At 52.2% G+C, this 26891-nt stretch overlaps 9 protein-coding genes across 9 annotated transcripts; 7 read left to right on the top strand and 2 right to left on the bottom strand.

Annotated features, from left to right (window-relative positions):
* Positions 1–545: 545 nt before the first annotated feature.
* On the bottom strand, positions 546–2455 carry Z519_05193 (uncharacterized protein; the record flags this gene model as incomplete). Its single annotated transcript, XM_016762934.1, has 3 exons — positions 546–919; positions 977–1607; positions 1697–2455. 3 exons carry the CDS (start codon positions 2453–2455, stop codon positions 546–548), a joined length of 1764 nt encoding a protein of 587 aa, XP_016620547.1.
* A 627-nt stretch (positions 2456–3082) lies between these two features.
* Positions 3083–4523, top strand: Z519_05192 (fumarylacetoacetase; the record flags this gene model as incomplete). The annotated part of the gene is made up of 4 exons (XM_016762933.1): positions 3083–3502; positions 3557–3982; positions 4037–4112; positions 4168–4523. The coding sequence occupies 4 exons, from the start codon at positions 3083–3085 to the stop codon at positions 4521–4523; spliced, it is 1278 nt and encodes a 425-aa protein (XP_016620546.1).
* Positions 4524–6926: 2403 nt separating this feature from the next.
* Positions 6927–7751, top strand: Z519_05191 (uncharacterized protein; the record flags this gene model as incomplete). The annotated part of the gene is made up of 1 exon (XM_016762932.1): positions 6927–7751. One exon carries the CDS (start codon positions 6927–6929, stop codon positions 7749–7751), a length of 825 nt encoding a protein of 274 aa, XP_016620545.1.
* Positions 7752–9092: 1341 nt separating this feature from the next.
* Z519_05190 (uncharacterized protein) lies at positions 9093–11245 on the top strand (the record flags this gene model as incomplete). Its single annotated transcript, XM_016762931.1, has 5 exons — positions 9093–9302; positions 9420–9627; positions 9840–10480; positions 10716–11183; positions 11210–11245. The coding sequence occupies 5 exons, from the start codon at positions 9093–9095 to the stop codon at positions 11243–11245; spliced, it is 1563 nt and encodes a 520-aa protein (XP_016620544.1).
* Positions 11246–11433: 188 nt separating this feature from the next.
* Z519_05189 (uncharacterized protein) lies at positions 11434–13368 on the bottom strand (the record flags this gene model as incomplete). Its single annotated transcript, XM_016762930.1, has 1 exon — positions 11434–13368. The coding sequence occupies one exon, from the start codon at positions 13366–13368 to the stop codon at positions 11434–11436; it is 1935 nt and encodes a 644-aa protein (XP_016620543.1).
* Positions 13369–14682: 1314 nt separating this feature from the next.
* Z519_05188 (uncharacterized protein) lies at positions 14683–15853 on the top strand (the record flags this gene model as incomplete). The annotated part of the gene is made up of 3 exons (XM_016762929.1): positions 14683–15116; positions 15192–15237; positions 15320–15853. The coding sequence occupies 3 exons, from the start codon at positions 14683–14685 to the stop codon at positions 15851–15853; spliced, it is 1014 nt and encodes a 337-aa protein (XP_016620542.1).
* Positions 15854–20540: 4687 nt separating this feature from the next.
* Z519_05187 (uncharacterized protein) lies at positions 20541–21725 on the top strand (the record flags this gene model as incomplete). Its single annotated transcript, XM_016762928.1, has 3 exons — positions 20541–20724; positions 20782–21018; positions 21082–21725. 3 exons carry the CDS (start codon positions 20541–20543, stop codon positions 21723–21725), a joined length of 1065 nt encoding a protein of 354 aa, XP_016620541.1.
* Positions 21726–22636: 911 nt separating this feature from the next.
* On the top strand, positions 22637–23664 carry Z519_05186 (uncharacterized protein; the record flags this gene model as incomplete). The annotated part of the gene is made up of 2 exons (XM_016762927.1): positions 22637–22712; positions 22769–23664. 2 exons carry the CDS (start codon positions 22637–22639, stop codon positions 23662–23664), a joined length of 972 nt encoding a protein of 323 aa, XP_016620540.1.
* Positions 23665–24500: 836 nt separating this feature from the next.
* On the top strand, positions 24501–26449 carry Z519_05185 (uncharacterized protein; the record flags this gene model as incomplete). Its single annotated transcript, XM_016762926.1, has 7 exons — positions 24501–24675; positions 24753–24812; positions 24865–24986; positions 25055–25267; positions 25315–25667; positions 25742–26150; positions 26255–26449. The coding sequence occupies 7 exons, from the start codon at positions 24501–24503 to the stop codon at positions 26447–26449; spliced, it is 1527 nt and encodes a 508-aa protein (XP_016620539.1).
* Positions 26450–26891: the final 442 nt, after the last annotated feature.

Genomic DNA, 26891 nt, shown 5'->3' with positions numbered 1-26891 from the left:
CGATGCCAAAGTTATTATTTTTGTCAGTTGTAGAAGAGGACTCGGTACTACATGAAGACAGCTTCTCAAATTGTTCCTGTTTGAGAAGTCTTCGAGCAAACCCCCATCGTCGCTCGCCGTTTAGCTACTACCGACTTTGGACAATCGGTCTTCGGCTCAAGTGGTCACTTTATCATTTTTGCTGTTCCTACTCGTGCTTGAAACAGAGTGATAGCTCGTGCCCACAGACCGAAATAGTCTCGCCCTAGAAGATAGACCATGCCTCCCTTGATTGAGAACCGACATGATGATCAAGAAGACCACTTAATTTGCAGTGACAACTAAAGAATCAAGACCTCGTGTGGCAACTGACTCTCATATGCAAAGGCAAATTTGGTTTGTTGATAGCACTGGGAGACTTCGAACACGGCCCTTTTTTTGACTTGCTTATCTGTTTGCTATAGAAGTATTCTACGAACATAGGCTGGGAATCTTGCCAAGTCCATGGCTCCCCAAGACCGTTGCGCGGGCTAGCAAGATCTCCAGGTGTAGCAGCTGGACTCTGCTCACACTTCGGCCTTATCGGAGCTTCCAACCTTTGGCTTGCGTATGGTTTTATTGACGTAGTTTGTGAGGAAAGCGTCGACGTCCGTGATGAAGAATGCCGAGACCAATCCAATGCCCGTGAAGGCTAGTGTTGCCAGATACACAATCTTGAAAGCATGGGCATATGCCAGTTTCGTGGCAAGTGCAACGGCATCAAGGACTCCATCGGTCATTCTCGGCACTTCTTCCAAGGCTGCTGCAGTGCCATTGGTGATAGCCATGAAAAGATCTGGGATACTGCTGGCCGGCAGACCCGCGCTCAAGACAGCGGGAACGATCTCCTGCGGCAGGAAGGCCGTCAGTCTGTTGCTGTAGATAGCCAGGTAGATGCTGACTGCACACAGTGAGTTAGATCAATTGACACCTTGCTTTTTGAAAGACGGGAGCTTACCCGCTACAGTTCCGAAAGTCAGTCTGGTAGATCCAAAGAAGCCTTGGGCAACACCAATATCGTTTGGTGGAGCCACAAGTCCGGTGACGACAATAGTTACCATCTCGATCCATCCAACTGCAAGACCGGCCAGCACTGTGAAGGCAATGCCCATGTTTTCTGTTTTGTGCGTCACTGCAGCCATCGCAGTGCCAAAGACAGCGGTCATCAAACTCGCAACTACCATTTGCCACTTCAAATATCCCACGGCTCTGAATATAGGTGCAAAAATGAGCTCGCCCGCTGCCAATGCAATCCCTGTAGTGCAGGATAGCAAGCCGATGGTTACTTCGTTCGAAGTAAAAAGCACACTGATTTGGATGGGCCAAAATACATTTAGGGCCAGCCAGACCATCTGCATGGTAGAGCCGACAAAGATACAGGCGGTGATGTTTGGGATCTTGAAGAGCCTGACTGGTAGCAATGGTTGTTTCAGTGGCATGTACGTTTCATAGATACCAAATGCCACCAAGGTGACGGTCCCAACGATGAGTGAGCCGAGAACATGTGCACTTTGCCAGGCATAAGTCCCTTGGGCCCACGTGAAACCCATGAGGACCAAGATCAAGCCGCCAAAATATAGCAGCAGACCCTGGACAACAGTCAGCACAGCACAGGTATAAGCTCTGCTTCGAACGAAAGAGCAGACTCGAAGCTCTTGCGAAGATGGCAATCACTCACCCCGTAGTCTAACGCCTTCACCTCTTGCCACTTGGTCAACTCACTGTTGATCATATGGAAGTTCGGCGGAAAGTAACAGGTGGCAAAGAGGACCACTGACGCTCCTGACACCGCAACATTGAGCCAGTAGACTCCTCGCCAGCCAACCGCAGTTTGTGCGATCATGGTCCTCGCAATAGCGGGGCCAAACCCCAGCGTAGGCAGGACTGCCAGCGTTATTGCAGCCTGACCCCAGGGTCGGTGTTTGTTCGGTAGCAGTTCATGTATGACAACAGGATAGAGCAGCCCTGCGGCACCACCAATGCCAGCAAGGACGCTACCGCCGATGAGAACGTTGATGCTATTGCCCGTGGCGCAGATGATGGAACCAATCACTCCAAATGTTTGGCCTCCCACAAGGAAATACCGTCTACCTAGAATATCCGAAAGACGGGCAAAGAACAAATGCAGCACTCCAGTGAAAAGCGTGTATACCAATGAGACCAGATAGATGTTTGGAGAAGGTCCGATGTCAACATTCATGACTGAGAGTATGCTGACCGGCATCGCGTAGCCGATGTAGATGCTGTTTGCCAGAAGAAATGAAGCCAGGATCGAACCTAGTAGTCTAGGCGAGGCCCAGTAACCTCGCAGGGTTGTTGCATCTTGACCCAGGTCGTTGCGGTGCAGTGAATCTTTCGAGTCGACTTTCTCTAGATGCTCGAGTGCATGGTGTTCAGCTTCTTTCTTCATGTCAGAACCAGCTATAGCATCTACCATGTTGGGCGACAGCTTCGCAGGGTATGCGAGAACAGTTTGAATGAGTGGCAGTAGCGAAATCTTTGGTGGTAGTAGACGAGCGTATATGCAGGAGACAGGGAAATCATATAGTCATTGGGAGGTAACGAGCGTGCGGTGCCACTCTCAGTGCATTGCACTTATGGTTGACTCCTTTTGCTCCATCCTACGCAGCTGGTCTGGCGGCGAACTCAGGTATCAATCTTCCAACCAAAATTGTGGCTGTTCCAACTTCCAAGCCATAATCTTCCCCATGGGGTGACAATTTCTGTTGGACAATAAGTCTGTGGCCCAGATCGAGTTCGCTTCGGGAAACGATGGGGCGATTTTCCGTACGGATTGATTTGCCGTTAAAGTGACAAGACGTTTGGAACCTACTGTAACAGGTCCTTAGAATTCCTGCTACCTGTGCGAGCGGTAGTTTCGGTGCCTGGGACTTAGCAGACCCGGGTGTGTCTATTAGACACTGGACGGAAGATGCCATCGACTGATTCATTCCTAGTGTTACGGCGGCTCAAACCGCATAAATATACTTTAGAAACGAACAGGACACCAAATACTGAGACAAAGCTGAGGAGCATCAAAACAATAAACCAGTAATCAATCACGATGGATTCTTGGTTACCAGTCCCCATCGATTCAGACTTTTCGCTACAGAATCTACCCTATGGAGTTTTCAGCACAGACACTGACCCAACTCCCCGCATTGGCGTTGCGGTGGGAGATCATGTGCTCGATTTGAAAGTGTTAACTCGAGAACAAGTTTTCAAAGACATCAACTTTGACGACTCGACTCTGCAAGAAAAGACCCTCAATGCATACGCCGGGCTTGGGCAGCATGTGCACAGCCAGATTCGAAAGAAGTTGCAAGAGCTGCTGAGAGACAATACCCAGCTGGGCCACGTATTGCGCGACAACCATGATCTCCGGCAAAAGTGCCTGGTCTCAATACAAAGCGCTATTATGCACCTACCTGTCGCCGTCGGCGATTTCACAGATTTCTTTGTTGGCCTCCATCATGCCAATAACGTGGGTAGTGCGCAGACTCCAATCCTGATGCAGTGTTGCTGACAGGGTGCCCAGTGTGCAGAATTTCTCAAACCTGGAGCAGATATCACGCAGGTATTACCAAGCTTCTGGGACATTCCATCCGGCTTCCATGGGCGTTCATCCTCAGTCGTGGTCTCTGGTACCCCTATCCACAGACCAAAAGGTCAATATCGTGAGGGTGGGAAGGCAGTGTCCGGCACCAGCCGAAACCTCGATTTCGAAGTCGAGTTTGGCGTGGTAATTGGACAACCCAATCAAATGGGGGAAGCCGTTCCGGTTGATCAAGCCGAAGGCCATATCTTCGGATTTGTTTTGTTGAACGACTGGTCCGCGCGGGACTTTCAAAAGTGGGAGCCCAGTGCGCCGTTCACCTGCAAGAATTTTGGCACGTCAATATCACCTTGGATCGTCCCATTCGAGGCACTGGAGCCTTTCCGGGTCTCCCCAATCAAGGTGGATGTAAGTCAATTGGTCCACGAGAAGTTTTGACAACATATGACTGACCTTTCACAGCGTCCGCTTCCTGATTACTTGATGCAGAAAGAGACCAAATCCATCTTCGAGGTTCCTATTCGAGCAATACTAGAAGGTGAGCAACATGCTCCTGCAATGACTAGGAGGACTGCTAATGAGGTGCTTTTCAGTTGACCATACTAGGTATGCGGTGGCGGAATGCAATACCAAGTTTATGGTCTTCTCTTTTGCCCAGATGATTGCTCACCACACCCGTGGCGGCTGTCCATTGCGACCGGGCGACATTATGGGCACGGGGACAATGTCTGGACCTACCAAAGCAGAAGAAGGATGTTTCCTTGAGCTTTCTCGATACGGAGAACAGCCCTATGAAATGAGCGCAGAAGGGTCGTCTGGAGAACGGATTCGCCGAACCTATCTCGAAGACGGCGATATAGTTGAATTTGCCGCACAGATACGGACGAAAGACGGCCTTGGGAACGTGGGTTTTGGGATATGCCGTGGCGAGGTGCTACCGGCGAATTGATGTTTGGGGTGCCGAGATGAAATATCCCGGACAAAGCCCTTGAACCTCACACAGACAGTTCTCGTGGTGCATGCGAGCATGTCTAAGCTAAACTCCCGCCTCGCGTATACGTACCATCTGTCCGTAACAGCCGAAAACCTAAGTAGATAGCTTACAATATTTACGCAAATAGCTCGACCTCGGGGAGAGTTGGGTCGGTGCCGGTTCCTGTATTGTTTTCGTTGTCTGTCAATAATTTATTAGCACGATTACAGCATGATCATTCTAGGGAAACATACTTAAAAAGACTGTTGATCGGAACAGTCGGAGGAGGGTTTCGTCGTTCAGATCACGGCGTCTCAGTGCCAGAGTCGATGAGACTTTGGGCTGCGACTATCTGACAACGTTTTCCAGGCTCCTTGGGATAAATATTCTCTATAGTAAAACAATCCTTCAAATGACCGATGCTTCCTCGTGTTCAGCCAGTGGAAGTTTTGCAATATATTGGGCAATGTGCACTGGTTAAGTTCTTTAAATGTGCGGATAAGATCCATATCCTGAATGAAGGCCCTCGAGTAAGGGTTGTCGTGTCTATGATGTAGATTGGAGTCCATTCCAAAGACGGGCTTTCTTTTCTGTGGAAGTGGTGATAGAAGATGTTCCGCAGAGCAAATAAGAGAGGACTGGTCCAAGACACCAAATTATCGTGAACATTGGCTTGGCCTTTCCGGCGGACATGTTCTTGTATACGTAGCAACTTTTCCGTGGCAGGTCCGTCAGGCTATTCGAATATGTCTCGATCGGCTGTATCTCTTCCGAGCCTAGCATCTTTAGATCTATCCACGCCCCGTCCGTAACGACATCTAACAGGGGAATGAAATTCTGAAAAGATATCGACCGACTGCGCAAAAATTTGCTCGCAGCGATTCATACTTCCTCGAGCCGGCCGTCATATCGATAAGATCCTTGAGGACCTTGACCAAAAGGATGTAAAGGCAGAAGGATCTACTGATTTGGGGTATCTCGCTTAACTGAGAGTTTAGGGCTGGTGCAATGGGGAGATTCGTGCTGATTTGACTTGCTCTGATTACGAACCAACGACCCGTATACTGTAGCAAAGTATACTAAAGGGGTAGGGCCTGGTGATAACAATGCACCGAACCCCCTGTTGTAGTCACAGCTGGATAGATCGTTCTCCACACGATATCAGACTGCAATTATCCGCCGGATAATGAGTGTGTTTGATATTGTCGAGCGAGCATTACCTGTACCAAGTAGACTGATAGAGTACCAATAGAGACCTAAAGAGACAGTTCAGCAGGCGCAAAGGAAGGCGCCTTACCCGGTCGGGCTAAACGAAGCCGTGACGCTAACATCGAAAACGTTATCCTAGCGTCGCTGCTTTTGCCGACCCTCTGTTCTCACTCAGCTTGCATAAGGCGGCATCACCTTAGTCCCGATGGAGGCCGAGCAGATTTCCGAACTCTTGGCAGTTGGACAAGAAGTGAGAGCCCCCTTTTTCTCCAGATTAAACGATAGCAAATATAGCAAGTAGGTACGAGTTACCCTTTTACAGAGTGCTCTACTTGTAAGTACTTGGAGGTTCATCAGTAGTACAGAGAACTGCTACTTGTAAGGTATGACGCCCGTTCGCTCAGTTGGTGGGTAATCAATTTCATTACGAATCGGGGTAGGTCAGCACTCTGGTTCGTTCCCGTACTTGGATTGGTAGCGAGTACCGAGTACGCTGAGAATGATGTTGTAATATCCAGCGTGTTGTCTGCTGACTCCAATGCGTGCAGAGAAATCAGAGACATAGTCAGGTGAGAGTGGATGAAGAGGAAAGTGGGATTATCGATAGGAGTAATTTCCAACATCTCGTGATTTCTAGACTCTAGACGAGGAGCGAGTGTAGCGATTGGGCGATTGCACCATTGCCAATGGCCATTTGGGAGACCACCAGGGGTCACACCCCCCTTTGGGGTCGGGGTCTTAGGGGGCATAGGGGCTGAGGCTTGGGGGGTTGCCACCCTCAGCACCTCACTCCTCACGCCATCACTGGCCCTGTTGGTTAAACTTTGGCACTGGGTGGCTCGGCGTCGCTGCCCCCCTGATTCCCTGATTGCTGATGCAATGCTGCAATGAGATCGCGATGGGCGCAGTTGGCGCAGTTAACCTCATATGAAAACACCGCCATCCCCTCCCACCCAAATCCTGTCCCTATTACTACATCTTCTTCTGCTGGCCCATTTGGTCAATTTGTCACTGTCTCGCGTTGCACCTGCAACGTTCACATTCGTTTTCTTTCTTGTCTCCTTTCGTTCGCGTTCCTCTTCTTAATTGACCGTTGGCCCGACCTCTCCCCATCTCACCCACACCGATCTAAACCTCTAGGATTTGCGGCATCAGGCCTGCGTCGCGACCATGGGCCTCAACAACCACTATCGCTCCGTTTCCACCAACGACAACGATGAATCCTTCCCACTGGCGAGCGAAAAGGTTCAAACCAGAGCCGGCTGGGGCAAGCAGTCCCTCTGCCTTTCCGTCGCGACGGGCACGCTTTTCATCGCCATCCTTGTCGCCATCTTTTCATTGATTTCGTCTGTATTTGTCTCCCACACCTCTCCATCCACATCCGATTCCCTCTCGACGTCAACCACCAGCGCAGTCGCTGTGGTCGCCAGCACCTCCGTCGCCGCTACACCCACCCCTCTCATCGGGGACGACTCGATAAAGACCACCGAGGATTCTGGTGACTCAACCTCGTCGCAGGATGAAATCCAAAACTGCGGGTATACACCCCAAGAAGCCCGAGACCGCGGCTGCGTCTTCGACGTCATGATGCAACTCTGGACTCCCGCTGCCTGTTTTGACGAAGTCCTCTCAAACCGCTTCCTCGAAGTTGGCAACTGGACCTGGTACGCTGATCCTTCGGCGAGCCACGCCTACACTTTGGAGGAGATGAGAAAGGGCGAACACGATGCGGTATACGTCGCTCAAGACTATCACATTACCCACTGTATCTACGCCTGGGAGAAGCTGGTCCGGTCAATGAGGAATCAAGAGCCGCTCATCACGGAGTTGATCTCGTATGATCATGTTATCCACTGCCGGCACAAAACCCTTCAAAGAGCCGACGGAGGCAGCTCCATTCGTGGTGTCAGAGCACCTACCGGATATACCCAATGCGCACCATATGACACTTGGAAAGACCATCTACCTCCAAACGAGCACTCCTCGACAGAGTGAAGTGAAATATATAATGTCCTCGACAATCCTTGAAACAAGCGTTTTGCAGTTGGATTCAAGTTTTTGTTCAAGCTCACAAAGGCAAAATGATTCTCGATCCTCAATGCTTGGAAAATGGGCAGTTCCCGGAAGCTGGAAGACATGGGCTCCGAACAAGGCCTTGAGTGGTTCTAGATCTTCACGACTATCTCAATACATTCGAGTTTCAGCAGGTCGCACTCGGAGATGGTGCTATCATCCGAGCTTCGAGCCAAGGCGAATTTCCTACCACATCTCTCGGCATTCCGATGTGTTTCCAGACTCTAGATCTTGGTGGAGGAAATTGCGTAATTCGAATGACCACGGAGACCAGTAGGAAGACTGGGATTAGTAAAGAGTTACGACATCCAGCGCCTATTTCGCAATGGAGGGAACCGCATCACTCGAAGCCATGGGTTTAAAGGCTGCCAATAATAGAGGATGATACACATGACTTTTTCCATTCAACCCGCAAATATATTGTCCTTTGACCACCATATTACATACAGTGCATTCGTCTCCATCTAGTTCTCTCGATTTCTTGGGCCGATTCCTAAACATTTTCGTCTCGATCGACACCTAAAGGCTCCTGGGTAAAATCTATGCTCGACGTGTGGAGAGATGGATTGAATTATTGGCGCAGAGCACTCCAACTATGCCATGACACGATGCTCATCTGTAACACCTTCCATTCCTAGTAGCTATTGATGATCTTGATCAACCTTGGGTAATGCCCACCGGCCCTAAGCGCTCGGCACCGTCAATCGTTAACTCAAAAACCCTCTGTGCTCACTGCTGGCCCGCGAGCTTGGTTGCTTCAACGAACGACAGTCTGGCTCAAGTTTAGCGATGATAACGACAACAGAAGTCTAGAACAACGGCCGTGCATGGTGCACGAGTTCCGCCATCCCTTTGTCGTCATATCCGATTGGCCCGAGTTCTCAGCGATTGCATCAGGCTGGACGATCGAGAAGGAGATTACTATGGGGGTCCAGACGCTGCTCACCCCCGCGCAGGGTTTCTGGTTCTCGTTTCTGGCTTGCGTCGAGACCAGCCGAGACTGGGCTTGACAGCGCCAGAATTTTGACCTTTGCGCGAAATCAATCCATCTCAAGGCGTGCACACTCAGCTCTGGGACGGGACGGAGGCTTTAAAGGAAGGATCTCGCTGTCGCCTTCGCTCGGGATGGACGTTGGTATGCAATTATGCTCTCTTGCAGCTGATGGCTCCGGCACGGAGAACACCTTCTCTCAGATGGAGGAAGCTTTTGGGCTTGGTTGTCACATTCTGGTTTGACTCTCCCAAATTCATTCAGCGCGGAGGATGAGTGAGTCCACGGAGCCGGTCCGTGATGGCGTGGACGAGTTCGTGGTGGATCCCATCCGCGTCTCTCTCCTCGCCACCATCGACGACGAGAACACTGCCTACAAAGACCCGAACAAGACGGATGGCTATTCTCTCTTCGAAGCCAGGACCATCGACATATGGGAGAAAGTCGGCCGGGGCGTGCAGGTTGTGGATCGAAGCTACCCGGTGTCATGACGACTTCCCCCGGACCTGTTCGAGGCATATCATCCCTCGATTCCCCCACGTGGAAGCCGTCTAGCTCTTCGCCTCCTGTGCACGCGGCCGGCATTGGGGGTGAATCAGACGGCCAAGCACGACGACACGGGACCCCCGGGCGATCGACAGATCAATTATCTGCCCTTCCTCGCTGAGGACGTGCAGGAGCTGGTCCATCAGTGGGATCTCAATCGCAAATACACCTGGATGAGGCCGAACGCGCGAGAAGTGGGAAATTTTCAGCGCAAGACGGTCTGGAGCTTTGATGTCGAGCCTCCTAGGGCGCTCCGAATGGGTATGTGACCGTTTATGTACCCAAGAATCAGAAACCGATGGCCACTCCTTTTCTTTTTCAGCACAGGCTCGCAAACGGGTACAAAGAAAAAGGGCCAAACGGAACTGAATGCGTGTCCAGGACTGATCATCCACTTCCCCTTCGTTCTCCGTCCGGCGCGGCGAGCAAAAATACCTGACCGAGACGAAGGGCGGGTGCCGCGCCCCCAACAGCATCGCGCCCATCGCTCAAGTCGTCGACATACAACCCACGGCGCGACGACTCGTTCCTGTGGTCGTTTGCCACGTCTCACTCCCTGCGCGACGGCAAGACCCGGTGCCTCCTCGACGGTCTCACGGACTGGGCCATCAGCGACGTCTCGCGCCGTCTCCTGAAAGCAAGCCAGCAATGGGACGTGCACCCGCTGCACGCGCCCGTCATCCCGCTCGGCATCTTCTTCGACCACGCTGCCTGGGAGGTCAACCGGCTGTGCGCCGAGGTGGGCCACTTTGAGTCCCTGTCGCGCGCCGCGCAGATCGGCTCGCTCGAGCACTTTGCCAACATCACCACGCAGCTGCAGTACGTGCATCGGAACCTGGACTTTTTGCGCTCGCTGGCGAAGTTCCTGCTCGAGACGATGGAGTTCCTCGAGCAGAAGATCTTCCTGCGCGAGTGGGACCGCCGCCGCAACAAAGGAGGTGGCACCAAGGGAGGAGGTAGAGGAGGCGACGATACCTTCCCCTCGTACCGCACCTACGTCTACCAGACCAACCCGCACATGGAGGAGAAGTTGATGAACATCTCGCATTTGATCGAGCGCAACCGCTCCACGTGCCAGTATCTGCAGGCGAGGACGAGAGATGCTCTGGATTTTGTGAGCAATTTTTCTTGCTTCCTGTTCCCCTGAACCAGCTTTTGTTCCCCTTTAGTCGAGCCCTGTTTGCTCTCCCGTTTCTCACTCCCCTTTTCCCGACTTCACATGTCATGACGTGGGCCAGCTCACCAAGAACCCTAAATACCATCTGTCCATTCACATATATACCACCACCATCACCACCACCACCACCAGGTGACTGACATACTCCATTGGTACTGGGGGGATTGCACAGATCAAAGGCAAAATCTCCCTCTGCGACAATGAATCAGGCCGCGAGGACGCCGACTCCAACAAGACCATGTCATTCTTACAAATGGCGTTTCTGCCCGCGACCTTCGTCGCCGCCATCGTGTCCATGAACTTCTTCGGCCTGACCACCTCCCCGCCGCGGGTTAGCGGCTACGGCTGGATCTTCTGGGTGATCAGCCTCGGACTCACGGCACTCGTGCTCGGGTTGTATTTCTTCTGGCGGTGGAGGGGCAGAGTCAAAGCCCAAGAAGAGCAAGCCGAGGCGCGGAGGTGTGAGATGGTGCTCAGCTTTGAGGAGGGAGGCGGAGGGGGAGGGGAGAGTGGGTATGGCACTGGGACTGGGACGGCGAGTGAGGATGAGGAGGGAGGGGGGAGGAGGAAGAAGCGGAGGAGGCGAAGAAGCAGAAGGGGAAGGGAAGGACGATGCCTAGTGAGGACAGCGCAGACGATGGTGAGGCCGCCCCTACCACCGTGCAGATGAAGAAAAAGGAGAAGCCCGAGTTGGTCATGTAGTTGGTTGGCCATGCACTCGTTGGGATCAATGGCCCCTTCGCCTGGGGTGACGAAGGCAGAGGTCATAGAAGAGTCATGGCCATAACCGCAAACCAGCCACATAGCCACATAGCTGCGTAGCTACATGGCTCACGGGATGTGTGTATCTGTACCCACAACAATGGAGAAAGGGATTTTTTTTTTGGCGCTCAGACCAGATCCAAGATCCAGGTACTCTGGCCGCCGAGGCGGAGGCCGGCCATTCCGCGATTCAGGGCCTCGGCGGGCTTCTGTCCCAGCCAGACAGCCTCGCTCCGGTCCATGCCCTCCTGCACGTCCCAGCCCTCGGTGCCCACCGCGTAGATGACCCGGCCGTGGAGGTGCTTCTCGCGCATGCCCCTCTCGTGGCCCTTCTCGTACCATATACCCCCTGTTCCTCCGCCTCCGCCGTCGGCAGTGCCGCTTGAGGTCTCCCTTGTGGCGCCGTTGATGTCCGGTGTCGATGCGTTAGTCGCGACCACGCCCACCACGACCCTCGCGATGTCTTCGGGCCTGTCCGGCGGGAGCTGCACGGACATGCTGCGGCCTCCGGATTGCGCGACGGCACGCGGGACCATGACGTTCGTGACAACGGCGTTGATGCGGACGCCGTCGCGCTCAGGATCCGGGTCAATGTTAGTCCAGAGACTTCGCACCAGCCCGAGAATCGAGTGCTGTGTCACTTGGTAGATGGGCAGCTGCGGGGTTTCCTTGAAAGCTGCCACAGAAGTAAGGAAGGTCAAACTGCGGTCGTTCAAGCCTGGCGAGGCAGGAGGTTCGGGCTGGGGTCTCGAATAAGGATTTACAAATGCCTTCTTGCTGCTGCTGCTCTTGGACTTGGGCGAATATTTCAGATAGGCCAATGCAATCCGCGCAAACCGGATGCTCGCAGTGACGATGTTTGCTAAACCCGCGGGTTCGGTGGCCACTTCGTCGTAAGCCATCTTGGCCGTCTTGTTTATGCCGGGGCGGTCTTCAAACCAGCCCTTTTCACCTGCGCCCACCGTGCATGCTTGACCGCCATCGTCGCCCACGCCGAAGATGGCATGGTCCACGCGACCGTACATGGTGATGGCCAGCTTGAAGAGCTCCAGCATGTCAGAGTACTTGGTCATGTCGCATTTGTTAAAGTGGACTACGTGTGGTGGGCCTAGAGAGGAGATGAATTTGCGAGCCTGGTCGCTATTCGTGTCGCCAAAAATCACCCGACACCCAGCCGCGTGGAAATGGCGTATTAACGACTGGCCTGTCTGACTGGCACCGTTAGTGAGAACGATGACTTTGCCGTGGAATGATTCCTTCGGAAGCGGCGGTGGTGTAAAACGGCACGGATTGGAACTAAAAACTTGAGGGACCGAAGACATAGACTGAGATTTCTTGGGTCGTTGTGACGTGAATGGATTTACCGGAGTGACAGTCGATGAGACGGATGGTTTGAGGGAGGCTGGCGAAGTCGTCGCTGAGGGAGCGGAGGTTTGAGTTTGATTCGAGGCGGATGATGGTGCACTAGAGGAAGGTGTTTTGGGGGATGATAATGGAGATGCTGCTTGTTCAGTTGATGGCACTGAATTGACCATGACGGTGGGAGTGGTTGCGGCGTCCGAAGGGGCAACTTGAGAAACGCGTTTCTTCTTTTTGGGGGCCGGGGTTAGGACGTCTTGCTTGGGCGGTTCTTCTGGTGCAGAGGGAGGTTGCTGTTCTTTTTGCTTGACTGGAGTCAGATCAGCCTCGAGCTCGAAAGTGTGAGGAGTTTTGGTGACGGTCTTTCTTCGGCGAGTGGGTTTGCTTGAGTCGTCAGGGGCAGCGTTGTCGCCAGCGCCAGGAACCTCCAATCGCTGGATCGAAGGGGAAGGCGACCCGGATTCTTCTTCCTTGGTGGCAGTAGACATGATGCTTCGTATGGGCGACGTGGTGTCGGGGGTTCTGGAAGGCTTGGAGATCTGGCGAGAAATGCCTTCACCAGTCAGGGTGGAAGAAGCCTCGCTGGCCCATGGATTTGGCGAAACGGATTCACTCGACTGGGAGGTGACATCAAGCTGCGAAGCCACGTCGAACTCGCCGCCTGAGCTAGTCTTGGTGGGCTTCTTGCGCAGAGTGTCTTTCATGGCTGAAGCCAGACGTTGTCGACGAGCGGACAGCAGACAACGAGCTGCCTGGGCACAGGAATCAGAATCCGCATTGGGAGTGTTCAAATCAGGGCCACAATTAGGATTCAGGACCCAGATGCCGTAGCGTGGCAACGGATAGTGGGGGGTTTGGCGGTTTGGTGGTGGTTGTGGCAATTGATAGCGACCCGGGCGTCGATCAGCTGGAGGAACTGAGACGGAGATGCGAAGACTGGGCCATTTTGAGGCCGAGAGACTTGTGTCTACACGACCTGATCAAGGATGACAGAGCAGCCAAGGAGAGAGATGAGAAATGGACAACGTGGTCGTGATGGTACAGAACTGCTGTGGCATTGAAGCGGGAAGCGAGAAACAGGCTAATTGGGGGAAGGAAGGAAAGGACGAAGCCTGGTGCCTGAAGGGGCTACTAGGCCTCGCTAGCCACAGATGAATGACACCCACCATAGTCACCAAGTCACCTAATCCTACCGTAGGTAATGCCTGGCCGCTTGTTGCGATTTAGTAATTGCTGAGAAGACGCTGAGAAGGATTTCCTTCTTTACCTCTTTTGTATTTCTATTCGCTGGAAAAGGAGGATATTTAGTTCCAGTGTTGTTTTATGCTTTATTGAACCCTCGCCTATATCTATCTACCTAACTCGGTACTTTTGTACATCCAGCTCCTTTCACCTCCATCTCACCTTCACCTCACCCTTAGATACGGTCGATTCGTACGGGGTGCGCTACCGAATGCTAATTAGTACTAATATGTCCCGCTTCCACGTGCCGAGCGTCGAATACGAGATCCTCGTCCTCCCTACTTGCTATTCTCCTCCCTTCCGTCCTCCTCCACGTGGATTACCGAGTCCTAATTACTAGTTACTAGCATAAACGCAACATACTCAATCGTCAATGGCTCAATGTGCATGATAAATCGGAATCGTCCATCTCCGCGTGGACAGACCCGATCCAACCCCTCTAGCTGCGTGTGTGCCTGCTAGCTCGTCCGCGATGGAGGCGCCGATAGAGTCATGACGACTCGAACTTTTGTTCTCTCTCTTTTTCATTGTTGGTTTCATGTCTTTCGCTTTTCTTGAACGGGGGTGCTAAAGCTCTTATACCGCTGATTTGCAGGATCTCACAACTGCTTGATATTAAAGAGCCAAGGTGACTTTATGCCTGCGACAGACAGAGAAAAGAACAAGAGAGAGAGACAGAGTACCGGAACGATACCGCGATCAAGATCCCGATTCCATCTCCAACCCCATCTTGCAGACGGAAACCTGAATCTTGGTTAGCTAGGTAGCAAACCACAATGGGCGAAGACGCAACTACTGCTGCAACCGCCTCCCTCTCGTCTTCCCGGCCAACCTACACGCGCGACCAACTCGGCACGTACGTCTCGAAATGCATCGCACCGCCATCGGCCGACTACACGCTCGCGACACTCGAGTCCGAAATCAAGGCGGATCCCCTTGCGGCGCTGGCGACCCTGCAGCTGCGCCAGATGGCCTTTAATCCGTGGGGGAACATCGCGCTGCATTATTCGTGGCACCGCACCCTGTCCCTCGACCATGAAGCGCTGTACCACAAGCTCGTCGAGCGCCGGTTGGGCGGCTACTGCATGGAAAACAACGCCTTCTTCAGCGCCATCCTCAGGTCCCTGGGCTATAGCCTTTATGTCACCGGTGCACGCGTCAGTCTCGCCTTGAGTGGTGATTCGGTTGATCCAGATGGTTTTGCAGGATGGTACGTATCCAGTTATTAATTTTTCCTTTGGTCTCGAGGATGACGAAACCGTTACTGACGTAACGGTGTCAACAGGCAGCACGAAGTCATCATCGTCATCATTGAAAATCAGAAATATCTGGTATGTCCTTCATTGCCCCCCTAGTCCAGCAAACATGCCCGACGAATCTTGCATGAAAACTCTTCCCAACACCTCTATTTAGGTCGATGTCGGTTTTGGCAGCACCTCCCCGGTCCACCCCATCCCGCTGGACCACAGTAGCCCGAAGCCTTACGACGCCGTCCCCGGCGCCGAGGTCCGCCTCGTTTACCGGCCCATTGCCTCAAACACAGATCAATCCCAGAAGCTCTGGGTCCTCGAAACTCGCAACAAGACCCACTCGAAGTGGCAAGGCGGCTACTGCTTTGCCGAGCTAGAATGGCTGCCTATGGACTTCGAGATCATCAACTACCGCACGAGCCAGGACCCGGCAAGCTGGTTCACCCACCGGCTAGTCCTAGTGCGGACTCTTGTGGACGAGGAAACGAGGACGAAAGCCACGGGGACTGTCATCCTGTCGGGGACTGTCTTTGAGAGGAGGCTGGGGGAAGGCCCTAAGGAAATTGTCTTGAATGCCATGTCGGAGAAAGACCGCGTCCAAGGGCTGAAGACATGGTTCGGCGTCGAACTCAACCCGGACGAGCAGAGGGGCATTGCTGGCACGGCTGCCGAGATCAAGAAGCCGTTTAGTGTTTAGGGATCCTATGACTCTCAGAGCTTTGGGACAGCTGGCTGCGGGGACTCGCAGAACCCCAACCCACAGCACGGTTTTCTCCTGAACTCAGAGACACGGGGATGGGTGCACTCTTCGGACAAGTGTCTCGGATTCAAACGAACGACTCACATCCTGGTTGTTGAGGTAAGTACTTGGGCGAGATGCGAGACGAAAGCAGATGGGGAGAGGGTCGGAACGCAGGTTGACTTCCCAGGCCGTAGAGCAGAGTCGGATCGCTCTGCTCGGGTAAATATCGACTTTTTTACACAGTGCCTATGTCAGCTCGGAGGGTGGGGGTTTGGGCAATCAAGACACGCAACTGCCTTTGATGCCATGATTTTTGGAGGCCAATGTCAACGCCGGTCGAAGGGGGTCGGGTGGGAAATAGGACAACACAGGCAGGCGGCGTAATCACTGAGTACCTAGATATATCGTCAGACAAGATAGACGAGGGCAAACCAGAATGATCTGCCTTTTGTCAATCAAATGCTGCAAGCCCATCGAACTTACTCTGGATCTTTGACGCTCCGACTCGGCTCAGTGGAACCTGAAATCTTGAACCCTATGTTTAGCTATCACTCGCACCCAGCTCGGAACTGCCCGCATAACTGAGCTGATCAAGATCAAGATGACTAACCAAGATGACCATTGCACGTCCCCGGGACTTCGCGATAAAAAAGAAAGGGGGGGAACCCTTTTTTTGCGAACACGAGAGGCCCAAGGTCGACTCGGCTCAGCCACCGAATCCAATCCGTTACCTGCAATGTCTCTGCAGAGAATTGTTCGTGCTGCGGAAACCCGGGGGACAGTGTCTCAGTCACGATGCTGCGCCACGAGATTTGGATTATCAGGTGGATAAAACAGCACCCTTTTCCCTCAACAGCTTCAGGTAGAGATCCACCATATTGGTGGCCGGAAGATCCGGTAGCCGCCTTGGTTTAGCCCTGATTGCCTAGGTGAGACGAGGCAACGGGCTTGGGGATGCAGAAGGAAGAATCTTTTGCTGTTGGCAGAAGAATCATGGCCTGTCTTCTCACAGAATGGATTCGGGGCACTGACGATCAGAGGACTGGTGAATGTAACAACCCAACGGTTTGGCTTGTCGATGCCACACCTCACCTTCATCCTATGAAATTTCTGCACAACGCACCTGAGCACATAACGCCGATCCACTTTAACCAGACATAATTGCTTCGGTCGTGGCTGTGCGACGAGTGCCCAATATCAATATGCTCCAGTGCTCTGAACCTTCTTGAACACCAGTCGCTTGGTTAGTCGACATCTGGCGGCAGCGTTATGACGCTCGAATATCCGATAGTGTCCCCCTTTAATGTAGGAGCGTCAATTATCGAGGGTACAAAGCCCAAACGGCGGGACTGAGGGTGGTAAATGTGGAAGTGCGCCAGGGGCGGTCCGTGATAGACGGATTTGTAGCTCGGGCGTGGACGCAGAATCAAGGAGTCTGTTTTCCACCTGTATGGAGTATTGCTTTCACCTCCATAGACGCTCCTTCCAACCTTTACCTACGCGCCCCATGCCTGCACGGGAAAGTGGAGACGGCGTCCCGACCCAGCGAGGCTGTGCTGTGGAATGTGTGATCAGGAGGATGCCACTCCACATATAAACGAGCGAGTCGACAGTCAACGTGACGTGATTTCTTGGAAGATTGTGTCTGGAAGTTAGCCTGAACCCGCTTTACATTGGCTCTCCCAACCAGATTGCAACAGTATCCTGACACAAGCGGTTCCATACCTACCTACAGTATGATAGCCGACTATTTTAGGGCAAGGCAGATTTCTCTCGGAGAGTTTCAAAAACACAGGGGGGGGGGGTAGTTTGTCAGATCAAATAGATCTCTGACCCTACATGACACTGAGAATGACGCCCAGTAATCGCCCAATCTCCTCGACCGTCCACCGTTCAACACTCCGTACCCGTCCTGACACCTTGGGACACACGTTTCATTCAGCGCCAAATCCGCGTATTTTAGGGCACATCAGAAGTTGGTGGCAGATCTGTGGCCAGCCGATGTAGGCTAAAGGATGAATTCTTTGCATTCCGTGGAAAGCATGTACCAATGGGTATGGAGTAGCTTGTGATCAAAAGTGTGCGCTGAATGATTGAGAGCTCGTAATGGCGTCATGGGCTCGCTTCGCTGTGTGAGAGAGATCCCTCATGAAGATCATTCAAAGAAGTCTCTTTACCAATTACCTAGGTACTCATTTTCCTGCTCCGCTCCGACCAGCAGTACCTAGGTATTTAGAAGAAAGACGCACTATGATATTAACTACTGGGTACCTCCTAGCGCTTCGGATGATAGTAGTTCCGGTTGGGCCTTGCTTCCTCTCATTACCTAACTTGTAGCTTACCAGCGCTAAATACCTACTGAGTACCTACCTAGCTACCTAGTAGGTAGGAAAATACTCGGTGAATTCAGGCAAAATAATTCATCCTCATCGTATTCGTATCAGGAACACCTACTCTCAGAGGACTGAGCCAAGAAATTGTTCAACACCTCATCACAAGGGGATATATCCAGATGAAGCCGATGACTGCTACTAAATTTGGGCATCACATCAATATTCGCGGTGTGCAGTGTATCTCGGCTCTGTACAAGGTATCGAGTATCGAGCACTTCAAATTCCTTGACTGAAATGGCAAACTAACCTCTATCTTACGTCCGGTTGTCCTCAATCTATTATCCAAATTTATAAGATACCTATCTCTCGAGGCCCGACAATGCAGTCTCTAGATGCAGCTTCGACGTGATGGTGAGCTTGCAAAGCCCATCGATTGAAAGGAGGGACAAAAAGAGTTGAGGTGCCGTTCCCGGTTGAGAGTGTCACTGGGTGGATGGATTGGTATTTTTGGGATATCGAAGTGGATGTGGAGGTGCTGTCTCCCTGGCGACAAGTCTAACTGTCCTAGGGAAGATTCTCGAACGAATGCTGCCGAATCCCGTCTTGTCCCGTACCATCCGTGGTATTAACATTCACAGGTAGCGATGGAATAATGAGAGTGACGACATTGCGGTAGCTGCCCATGTCAAGCTCTTTTGATCATTCCGGTTTCCAACCTCGGACTGGCAGGGTGGCATGGCTGGGGACGTCGGAAAATGCCCGCAGCAGAATTAGTTGCCCAGCGGCGATCAACCTGGCATGGGGACAGAGATAATCTTCCGCATTGGGGCGCCATGCTCACCGAACGACTCAGGCTTTATGGTCAATTAATCTGAGCTGGAGAAGCAATTTCATCCTCCCACAATCAACCCCAGCCACGAAGGATCAATATTGCCAAGGCAAGGCTCATTCGCAGCTGGCAGTGTCGGTGGCGGCCCAAAGAAGACACCTCCGCATTCCTACAGCATTTCGAGGCCGAAAAGCACCAAGAAGGCATCCTGCAAGTTTGCTGTCTGGTGGTGGTTGCATACCCGTCTGTCCACCGCAGAAGTGGTGTGTTGTGTGATTGCGCGTTCCGTCGCTCGGTCGAGTAGGAAAGCAGACGGACTAGACGCAAACAGGCCGGCAAGTTTTCTTGCCATCCATTCCAATGCTAAGCTTTCTTGCCGAAGGTCTCCAAGTGGAGTACTCGGTACAGTTGCGTTGACGCTACTGGTATATTTCACAGTTGGATAGGCGGCAGATGGTGGACCTTCAAGGCAGGGGGGTGAATATGCCGCATCTTGAAGTGTGGTACGCGCAGGGCACTATTAGCACCCGCACAAAGACCACGCGAATCGTTCACTCACTGATGGCCCGAGGCAGACGGGTAAGAAAGCGTAATCTGCAGGTGGAGTTTGGGTTGTCTGCACTGCCTCATCTGTAGTTGCAATGACAGGTCAAAACTCAGCAGGAAATGTGCGCCCCGGCCAGACCAGTGCTTACTGGACATTGGTCGTACGATTGCTTCTCCACATCCTCATTCCTCGTCTGCGCTAAATGTCCTTCGCATCAGAATACGAGGGGAATGTCCAGCATGATAGTCCCCTTGCCGTCTTGTCAGGCGCACCTGTCCTTCCCCATCATGGAAAATATGTCTTCTGGGTCTTTCATCGGAGGTCGACAACGGCCGTGCGGTGCACGGTTAGCGTTAGATGGATACCCGTGCAAGACGCCAATTAGTGTCCTCAAGCAGCATGTTCATGCCCCGTGACTGAGGGAGTTTACCTCTAACAGGATCTTGATGCGCGAGAAAGGGGGGTCCATGCTTCCAGAAATAGCGTGCCTCAGGATGGGTTTTAGGCGCAGGATGCTTCAAGGATGCTCCAAGCTACGAGGGAGTTGGAGGAAGTGGTGCCAGACCCTTAGGCCGCTAGGCCCAGTCTTGCCCAGTCTCACGGCTCGCTCTCCTCCTAGCCTGCCACTCATGCTCCTCCACCCTTGGTACCGCCTTTCAGATCTCTCTCATACTTACTGGGTAGTCCGGAGTATATCAGTCCCTCAATCCATGACGACCTAGACTGGCTCGTTATATTATCCTCCCTGTCTCATCTCCCTTCACCATTCAGTTGTGGTTTGTCGCAGCTCTTCCCAGCGCAAAACACAGTCTTCCACAACATCTCCTTCACAACAAGAACCTCTCCCTTTCTGAGGATTATCCTAGAAACCCTCCCTCGCCCAACGTGTCGTCGTCCACGCGTCCCCTGATCTCCGAATCGGACCCTTCAACAATGGACTCTCCTCGTGAGTCTGCCGGCGACACTGGCAAGAGTGCCGCTCCTCCGATCGGATTCCGTCCCCAGAACGGTGGTGTCATCAAGGTGCAGCCACCGCGACGTGAGGACTTACAACCCTCTTATGCGCAGACTCTGCAAGACACTGATGATGATAATAATGGCTGGTACGGGTCTATGAGTATGCGCTCCCGCAAAGAGTCAGGAACCTGAACGGCGCTGCTAACATCCTGCGCAGTCAACACCCTTGGACAGTGCATTGGATGCATGGGTGCCATTCCCTGCTGCATCATCTGCCCTAACCCTTACAAACCTGTCTCTCAAGGAAACGTCGGTCTGGTCACTAAATTCGGGCGCTTTTCGCGCGCCGTCGATCCCGGCTTGGTCAAGGTCAACCCTCTCTCCGAACGCCTCATTCAAGTCGATGTCAAGATCCAGATCGTGGAGGTGCCACGTCAAGTTTGTATGACTAAGGGTACGTTGATTTACTTGTTGCTTATTAAACAAGTGTTTTTGCTAAAGTACCATATTTTATTAGACAACGTGACCCTCAATTTGACATCGGTCATCTATTATCACATCACCTCTCCTCACAAGGCCGCTTTTGGTATCTCCAACATCCGCCAGGCCCTGGTGGAGCGTACTCAGACCACCCTTCGTCACGTGGTGGGTGCACGTGTTCTCCAGGATGTTATTGAACGCCGTGAAGAGATTGCTCAGTCAATCGGCGAGATCATCGAGGAGGTCGCTGCAGGCTGGGGTGTCCAGGTCGAATCTATGCTCATCAAGGACATCATCTTCAGCAACGACCTCCAAGATTCGCTGTCAATGGCTGCTCAATCCAAGAGAATCGGTGAATCCAAGGTCATTGCTGCACGTGCTGAGGTTGAATCGGCCAAACTTATGAGGCAAGCTGCCGATATCTTGAGCTCCGCGCCCGCCATGCAAATCAGATATCTCGAAGCCATGCAAGCCATGGCCAAGACGGCCAACAGCAAGGTCATTTTCTTGCCCGCGACTAACCAGACCATGCCCACCGATATGAACGCCATGCTCCAGAATCAGACCACTGGCGAAGCCAGTGGCTACAATTCCAAGCCAAATCCTGGTAACGCTTTCAACATGGATAGCAACGATGGCTTCCAACAGGCCATGAACGCCAGAGTTATCGAGAACATCTAAAGAATGTGCCCAACGTTCTCAGCCTGGATATCAGATCGGTGAAAGAAATACGTGCTGAGAAGGCCAGACTGACGGGGCAGATGGAGCCGAATGGAACGACCCAGGGACTTGGTGGGCATGGCTTTGCTTTGAAATATGGAATTCGGCGTTCTTTCCTGTTTTCGAGATACCCCTTTATGAGTATCAACACTCGCTTTAAGTCGTGTAACAATATTTATGCTCGAATGAGGAATTGCCTCGCTTGAAGCCGAAGTTGTGACCAAAGCGCGAATGCGAGGCCGGCAGCCAATAATGACCTAAATGAAACTGTTTCCCTCTCCTGTGGTCTATTCATAACAGCTGGTTCTGATGTTGACATTGACGTCGCGTGCCCGTGTCGACGCCATTGCAAGCATTGGTCCGATTGAGAAACGGTCGAGAGGTGAGTCGCTGACTATCGCCGTCTATCCGCCTTTAACTTCACATAAAGTCCGAGTTGCTAATGTTGCTGCGGGTTAATGCGGCCGCGTTCGACCGAAGCCTTGGCCCTTTTTTTGATTCTCCTTTTCCAACTCCAGGATTGCTTTGTTCGAGTGTCGGCCGCATTGGAAATTGTGCTTTCCTGAGCCCTTCGGCAAATGGAGAATATTTGCGGAAAGCGGCCGTCTGGCTGAGTCACACGTGTGCACAACTATCAGCAGATCGGCCATGTCCCCGCTTAGGAAATGATGGTAAAATGGTAAGTGGTAGGTAGAGATGGAGATAGGATATCCCCCAATTGCTCTCCACGATTCTGCCTGGGTTGCAAGGCTATTTAACCCCAGCGCTTGCCTCAACCTCCTCTGAGATGACAGTAACTCAAACACTCACCCCAACTTCCTTACCCAAACATAGCCAGATTCTGCCAGCTTGTTCACGCCAGTCACCTCAAGATGAAGACTTTCAGTCGTGAGACCACCGGAGTGGAGGTTGTCAGAGAATTCGCTGACAGAGTTGAGGGCAAGACCAGTCAGTTCTTCTGGCCCTGAATGTTCTGCAACGGTTGGTACTGACAAGCCAATAAGTCGTCGTCACAGGTGCTAGCGAGAAAGGCCTAGGAGGAGAGACTGCCGTTGCACTCGCCCATGGCAATCCGGCACACTTGATCCTGCTTGCTCGCTCTCAATCCCGGGTGGAATCGATCATGTCCCGCATCAAAGAAATCAACCCGGCCATCAAGGTCGACTTCGTCCCTGTGTCACTCGACGACGTTGATTCCGTCCGTGCCGCCGCGGCCACCATCAACGGCAAAATTTCCAAGCTCGACATTCTAATCAACAACGCGGGGATTATGGCAATCCAACAATATACGACCAACAAGAACGGGATTGAAATTCAATTTGCGACCAATCACCTGGGTCATTTCCTGTTCACGAAACTCCTGTTTCCCAAGATTCTTGCCGCTGGGCCTGGATCGAGAATTGTCAACTTGACCAGCCTCGGCCACAAAATCGGTCCCGTCCGCTTTGAGGACTACAATTTCTCTGATGGCAAGGAATACGATCCTTGGTCTAGCTACGGCCAATCTAAGACGGCCAATATCCTCTTCTCACTATATCTCGCCAACAAGCTTCGTGGCCGTGGTATCCAAAGCTACGCTGTCCACCCGGGCGGCATATACGAGACGCAATTGGCAAACCACATGACCGATATTGCGGCGTCGCTCGCAAGCATTGAAGCAATCGCGCAGAAGAATACTGGCAGACACTTCCCCCTCGACCAGGATAAACCAAAGAGCATGGCGGAAGGTATTTCCACAACTCTAGTGGCGGCTTTAGATCCTAGGATTGAATCGCAGAGTGGGATGTATATGGCAGATTGCCAGTGCCAGAGTACGTACGAGTATGCTGAGAGTCTGGAGGGCGCGGAAAAATTGTGGAAACTGAGTGAAGCATTGGTTGGAGAGGAGTTTGAGATTTAATATGTACTCGGTGGAGGCGACGCCATGTAATTCACTAGGCAAGCCACATGAATGACTAGTCTGAAAGGCTATGTAACCAACTTGTGGGTAGAGCTGAAAGGAAACGAGGCTGAGAATATCTATGTGGAATTTACCCACCCAAGATTGCCCTAACTACTTCCCATCAGCTTGCATGGTCAGCCTTGTGCTTTGAAAAGCGGAATGATTATCGCCATGGTCAGGACGCCCCAGCCCTTGGATGCAACCACTCACGTCCTTCGCCGTCCGTCAAGCGATCACCCGCCTCTGAGAAAGTCATCTCCGCGAAGATAGGCAGCCACAACCGCCACATCGAATGCGCCACAACATGGGGTGCTTTGATCCAACCTTCCACAAACGGCGATGTGGGGTCAGAGTGCCACTGCCGACATTGTACGGGGTTTTTCCGATGTGGATGACTCTCGCGGGGCCATTGCTGCATTGGACCTACACGGTTAACAACTGCCATCGGTGAAGCAGAGCTCTTCAGCCCAGCAAATGTGCCAATCAAATTCAGCCGAACCCAGCTTTTGCAATTGCCGCCCCAAGGCGCACGACCGGGCGCGGTGTTGATTGGATGAAATGGGACATTCAGGGGGATGATATCACACGAGGTTCTCGATCGCGAGGGAAGCCATCGGCAGAACGATGCGAACCAAGCCCAGTTGCGCGGGGGCGCATACTGTTAGATATAGTGATTATGGGTTCATTCCTGTCTTCTTCCTCCTGCTGCTTGTCTTCCTCCTCCTTCTTTCAGACTTCTACTCCCGGGCCACAGTGTCGAGGCACCGTGTTTCATCTGAAGACCGCCCGTGAAGATGAAGGCTGAGAACGCATCGTCTTCGGCTGCGAGCCATTCGCTCGTTGCCCAGGCTCTGGCCTTGTTGAAGGCAAATTTGCTCCTTTTGGCAGTCGTTTCCCTTGTGATCCGATGCCTCTATAAGCGTTATGTCTCTCCTCTGCGAAATGTGCCAGGCCCGTGGTTGGCTTCGTGTTCGAGGCTTTGGAAAGGTAGTCCTGCTGATCCTGCATTTCTCTCCTCGTGTTTGCTGACTTTTCGACCTGAACAGTGTGGAGTACTTACAATGGGCACACCGAATTGGACCATATAGCTTTGCATAAGAAATACGGTAAGCCATGGCCTGCGAACCAACAATGGGCCGAAAATCTGACCACCTGCAGGGCCTGTGGTCCGAACGGCCCCCAACGAGGTATCTTTCGGCACTTGTAATGCCGCCAAAGACATTTTTGCTGTGGGTAAAGGTTTCCATAAGACGATGTTTTACAGCGTCTTCCCGCCAAAGGTAACTCCGATGACCCGCATGTGCCTCTTTGCTGTCGGGCTTGAGAAAGTAACTGTGATGCGTGACAGCATGCTCCGGATATCTTCACCGAAGTTCGTGAATGGAAGCATGCGCAGATGAAACGCTATGCCGTCACTCCTTACAGCCTCGCACAGATGCAAAAGCGATCAGAACCGATTGAGAACATGATCAAGCTCTTGATGGAGCATCTAGAGAAGTACGCCACCGAAAATAAGAGGATCTGCAACCTGGGTAATTTATTGCATTACTTCGCTTTTGATGTACGGCTGTCGCAGCCCTTCCTTACTCGCTAGCTAAGTTCGTTCAGGTACTTGGAGAAGTCGCCTTTTCACGACAATTCGGCTTCTTGGAACAAGAAATCGACATCGAAGGATCAATCAAAAACATTGACGACGTTCAGTGGTACGATGGAATCGTGGGCCATATCGCAGAATACGATATACTACTCCGAAACAACCCAATCCGACCATACCTAGGCTTGCAAATGAAGCCAACCACGATGACGAAAATCGCCGTCGCCGAACTTGAGAAGCGAAAACAGAAGGACGGTACCTACGATTCCACAGGTATTGATCTACTGGCCGAGCTATTGAGAGCACATGAGGCAAATCCGGAGAAGTTCTCAGTGAATGATGTTTTCAGCATTGCTCACGGCGCTGTGTAAGTGATGCTGCCACAAGACACTTTTTTTTTTTTTTTTTTTTTTTTTTTTTTATGCTTATGCGCGATTGTAGATTTGCGGGATCAGACTCAACAGCTTCGACAATGCAGTCTTTTTTCTACTTGGTCCTCAACGCTCCTAAGGTCTACGCCAACCTCTGCCAGGAGATTGATGAGGCTCAGAAGGCCGGCAAACTGTCTGAAATTGTCACGTACGCCGAAGCACAGGCTTTGCCTTATTTCCAGGCCTGCTTGAAGGAGGCTATGCGGGTGCGACCAGCAGTTGGTCTAGGAATTTACCGCAAAACCCCACCAGAGGGTGTCGAGATCGATGGCAAATTTTACCCCGGCGGTGTTGAGGTTGCAGTTAATGGATGGGTGTTGCATCGGGATGCCTCGATATTTGGAGATGATTGCGATGAATTCCGGCCAGAGAGATGGTTTGAGCGTGACGCTAAGTTGATGGGATCGCATTTATATCAGGTATGTTCAAGGGCCCTTCCCCCATCGACACTCCTGTAGGAAGTATTCGACGTATGAAAACACCGGGCAGGGCAGATGCTTACCGTGTCACTTTTACCGAACAGTTCGGGGGCGGCAGCCATCTCTGCATTGGCCGTAATCTTGCGCTGTTCGAGATGAACAAGACCCTTGTGCAGATCTTGAGGGAGTACGACGTGACCCTTGTGCATCCTGGACGGCCGTTGGCATATCACTCGACCTTTTTCGTGGTTCAGGAGGGACTTGAGGTATATTTGCGCAAGAGAAGTGAGAAAGCATGATAGAGCAATCCCTCGTTTGTGGAACAATGCAGCAATGAAGGAGTAGCTCTACAACCAAGCAGATTTCACTGATCGCCGGAAATACAGGGGGGCATTGTCACGTCCATTCACGCTGCCCTATTAAATAAAGCAAGTTAGCATCTTGGAGACTTTTAAACCCAATTCACGGTACAGATCGATGCATAGTCGCTGCTTGGTGTACTTCTCGGCCTTCTCAAGATATATGCCTCTATTTAAACCAGCTAGCTTGTTGTTTTTGATTGCACAAGGAGTTCTGAGAGAAGGGAGACAAGATTGTGAGAGGAAGGAAAATCAGCTCAGCCTTAATATGATACGCTCTACCTGCCTATATTGGTAAAAAAAGATCGCGCCACCTGCCTGTAATGGTAACCAAGGTCCCTCACCAGCCCCGCGCATTCAATGTCGTCGACGCGTCGCAGGT

Source organism: Cladophialophora bantiana (assembly GCF_000835475.1).
Source record: "Cladophialophora bantiana CBS 173.52 unplaced genomic scaffold supercont1.7, whole genome shotgun sequence".
In the NCBI taxonomy this organism is placed as follows: domain Eukaryota; kingdom Fungi; phylum Ascomycota; class Eurotiomycetes; order Chaetothyriales; family Herpotrichiellaceae; genus Cladophialophora; species Cladophialophora bantiana.
Note: the sequence above shows the minus strand (reverse complement) of the source record. Positions and strands in the feature narration are given on the sequence as shown.